This window comes from Protopterus annectens, chromosome 11.part0 (assembly GCF_019279795.1).
Source record: "Protopterus annectens isolate FY-2018-M chromosome 11.part0, PAN1.0, whole genome shotgun sequence".
NCBI lineage: Eukaryota > Metazoa > Chordata > Ceratodontiformes > Protopteridae > Protopterus > Protopterus annectens.
The window spans coordinates 376,541,579-376,544,916 of record NC_056745.1 but is presented as its reverse complement, the minus strand read 5'-3'; the positions used below and the strand labels follow the sequence as shown (position 1 = coordinate 376,544,916).

The 3,338-nt window shown below is 41.0% G+C and overlaps 1 protein-coding gene across 1 annotated transcript in view; it reads left to right on the top strand.

The window, feature by feature from the left end:
- TMTC3 (transmembrane O-mannosyltransferase targeting cadherins 3) overlaps positions 1-2,390 on the top strand; it is a gene marked incomplete in the record, with an annotated part of 998,858 nt that extends 996,468 nt beyond the window's left edge. The window contains 1 exon segment of the mRNA XM_044087864.1: positions 1-2,390. Coding sequence (XP_043943799.1) covers positions 1-565 — 565 coding nt within the window.
- Positions 2,391-3,338: the final 948 nt, after the last annotated feature.

Here is a 3,338-nt window from a genome sequence, read left to right as displayed (position 1 = left end):
ACGGTATTACCCTGATCACAGCAAAGGTCTAATCCTCAAGGGGGATATACTAATGAACCAAATGAAAGACATTAAAGGAGCTAAGAAGTGCTTTGAAAGAATTGTAGAAATTGACCCAACCAATGTACAGGGAAAACACAATCTTTGTGTGGTTTATTTCGAAGAAAAAGACCTTTTGAAGGCAGAAAAGTGTCTGGTTGACACACTGGCTATGGCACCTGAAGAGGAGTACATACATCGCCACTTGAGCATTGTTCAAAGTAAAATTGTAGCTTTGAATGCTGCAGGGCAGAAGGGGCCTTTAGAAAATGGCGGTGGAGTATCAGCAGAAGAAAAAAAAACTCTGTTTGAAAATCAGCCAGAACAAAAGAATGGAAAGAGAAGCTCACAACCTACAAATATGTACAATGACCAACAACTCAAAAATGAGAAGCAAACCGAGACTAAAAATTTGGACAAACAGTCTAAAAAGAAATCGGCAAAAGAAATCAAAGACATTGAAAAGAAAAGAGCAGCTGCTTTGAAAAGACTAGAAGAGATTGAAAGAATTTTAAATGTGGAGTAGTCTTATAATGAGTGTATGGCTGGCAGAACAGCAGTGATTTTTAAGCTACTATAATGGGTCTGGCTAATATTGGGAAACCTCATTGTGGGTTTGCCCAAAGTGTGAAATGCCAGCAATGAAAAACTGAATGTCTTTTCCAGAAATGTACAGGATTTTTATGAAACTGTTGAACTACTGTCATTTATTGAATTTTTGTTCTTAGTCATGGCAGTATAGCATAACCTGGTGTAACCCACCCACAGTACTACTTAGTTGACAGTTTGTGTGGTCTTGTAGTCACAGTGCCCAATCCCCTGTCCTCCGAATGACTGCATATACAGAGGTCTTTTTATTCCTAGTTATGCTATGTTGCCATGACTAGGTATACATTTTTAGTAAATAAATGATCTGATGTTTTCTGTTAAGTCTTCATCAACCTGTAGGTTATGATTCCATCTTAGGGAGAGACTCTGCCGTTAGCAAGCTAAAGGTTCCAAACTGGAGCTCCTGCTATCCTACCCATAATGTCTCACTCCCCCCAGACACCTCAGATCTCATTTGCCACGGATCAGCAATGAATCATGGGTCCTTTTTGAGCTCCTCTGTGGGTATACTCATCTGTGTTTTGTGATACATGAGTTGACCTGGTCTATTTTTTTCTTTGTTGCTTCCTACTGCTTTCTTCAGCTTTATATTGGTAAAGAAAAAAAAAACTCTCTAGCTTTAGTTTTCTGTGTCTTGCCTCATGTTCTTCCTGTCGCTCCTTTCTTTTTTTTCCTTCCTTCCTTCAGTTATGTTGGAGAAATCCAGTAAGCCTGTAGGAAATGCACTTCCTCTGGGCACAAGATTCCCATCTCTGATGCCCACAGGGAGTGTGTTTATTGTCTGGGGCCTGCACACCTCATAGTGATGTGTTGTATCTGCAGGGCCTTCCAACCTCAGGCTCTTGAACATAGAAGGAGTAAGTTGGTTTTGAAAGGGTTTATTTTACTTCCCTCCCCAGCTAACCCTTCTGTCTCAGGGGCTCAAACCTCTTCTGAAAAATCGGAGGAGGCCAGGGAGTCTAAGAAGTGGTCACCAGATCCCTCCTCTTTAGCTGTTTTGGAGCCTCCCAAAAGGCCCCGAGAACATCAGAGCAGAGCTTGTCGACTCTGACTTCAGCGCATACCCCTCTGCCCTGTGCCCCATTTGTTACTTCTGGGCCAGAGCCATCTGTGCCGAGTACCTCCCCTTCGGATGTCTCTCCTTCCCCTGTCACCTCTTCCATCAGGTCCTCTTGGAGCTTGTCAGAAAATAAGGTGGACAGACTGAGGAAATTTCTCTGCACGCAGATCTAGATGGGGATCATTCCAGCTGTGTCCCATACAGGATCCGTGAGCGGAGCATCCCCTTGCAAGATAATCTCTCCTTCTCCAATCCGTCCTACGGCTTTGGAGCTCCCAGATTCATTGGTCCCAGAGTCCTAGACATTGGGTTAGATTATTTGAACTTCAGTCCTGACTGCTTCTCTAACTCGCTCAGTGCTGACTGCGTCGGGGCCTAGCACATCTCTGAGCCGAAGCCTCAGCTTCAAGTCCGGGAGGATGACTTCGACTCCAAAGTTCTCGGAGCCATTTTTTCCCTCTGTACTGACTCCTCTGTTGGAGTGGAGGGCTGGTTTATTGCTTTCATAAAGCAGTTGTTAAAGTTCTGGAATGGCTATTCAGATTTTAATTTTTGATATTTGTCACTTGCCACTTTGTGAATCAGCCGTAGACTCTAGAGATTGACCAGTAGGTTTAATGACCATGTGGGTTTTAAAAGACTGATGAATCACCATGATAATAAAGAAAAACTGTACCTCTGACTTTGACAAAGATATCAAGTTTGAAAGAGATGAGTGTTGTGTCAGTAATCATGATTCTTGACAGTATATAAACGTTGCAGCTCATAGATGTAATATCCAATGAGTAAAGTTTGAAGCTAGCTGGCATTTTTTGATATAAAATGCAGGGGTTGGCATGTCTCCTTCCCATTTGGAATAAGCTGTGGAATAATGTTTTTATTTTCTGTAAACTGGTAAGTATGCATACACCAATGATCCCTTTCCTACAACTGAAAAGTAGTGTTTCTACATAAGATCTTAGTACAGTCAATTTGTTGATGAACAGTGTGCTTTAACAGGCACCAGAGGTAACATGGCAGAAAGTTAATGACTTATTGGATTCGAATACCAGCAGCCTGCTGTTTATTTTCCTTAACTTTATACACACAAATGTTACATTTTGGAATCTCAAGTCAAGGAGTATTAGTGGCAACTGATAATCACATTTCAAGACTGAGGCTGTCAGATAATTGAGCTTCATAGTCTTTTCCCCATCAGTCCAGTATTTGGAATTACCTCTTACAATCTGGTATTCATGTGTGCATCTGTATACATTAACATTCTATATAATTTTCTATTACCATCAGCATAATGCTAATATTATCTAGCCCTTACAAGTTCATGTGACATATTTTTGCCTGTTGCCTCTTGCCTCTTATCAAGAGTTTAGCCAATTTATTAGTATTTTACTATTGTCCCTCTTTCTCACTCATAATGATGGTGTAAGCCATGAAGCACACATTTCAGGCAAAGTTAACAGCTTCAGCTTGTTCTCATTAAGTCCTGGGTGTACTGCTTTAGACTGGTTTGGTTTATAAAAGCAAACTAAAGAATCATCAGAAACAAATATCCCTTTATAAAAGTTGTTGTTACTAGAAAAGGAAGGCAAAGTTGATTAAAAAGAACACTTCTGCGTCTTCTCCAACAGTG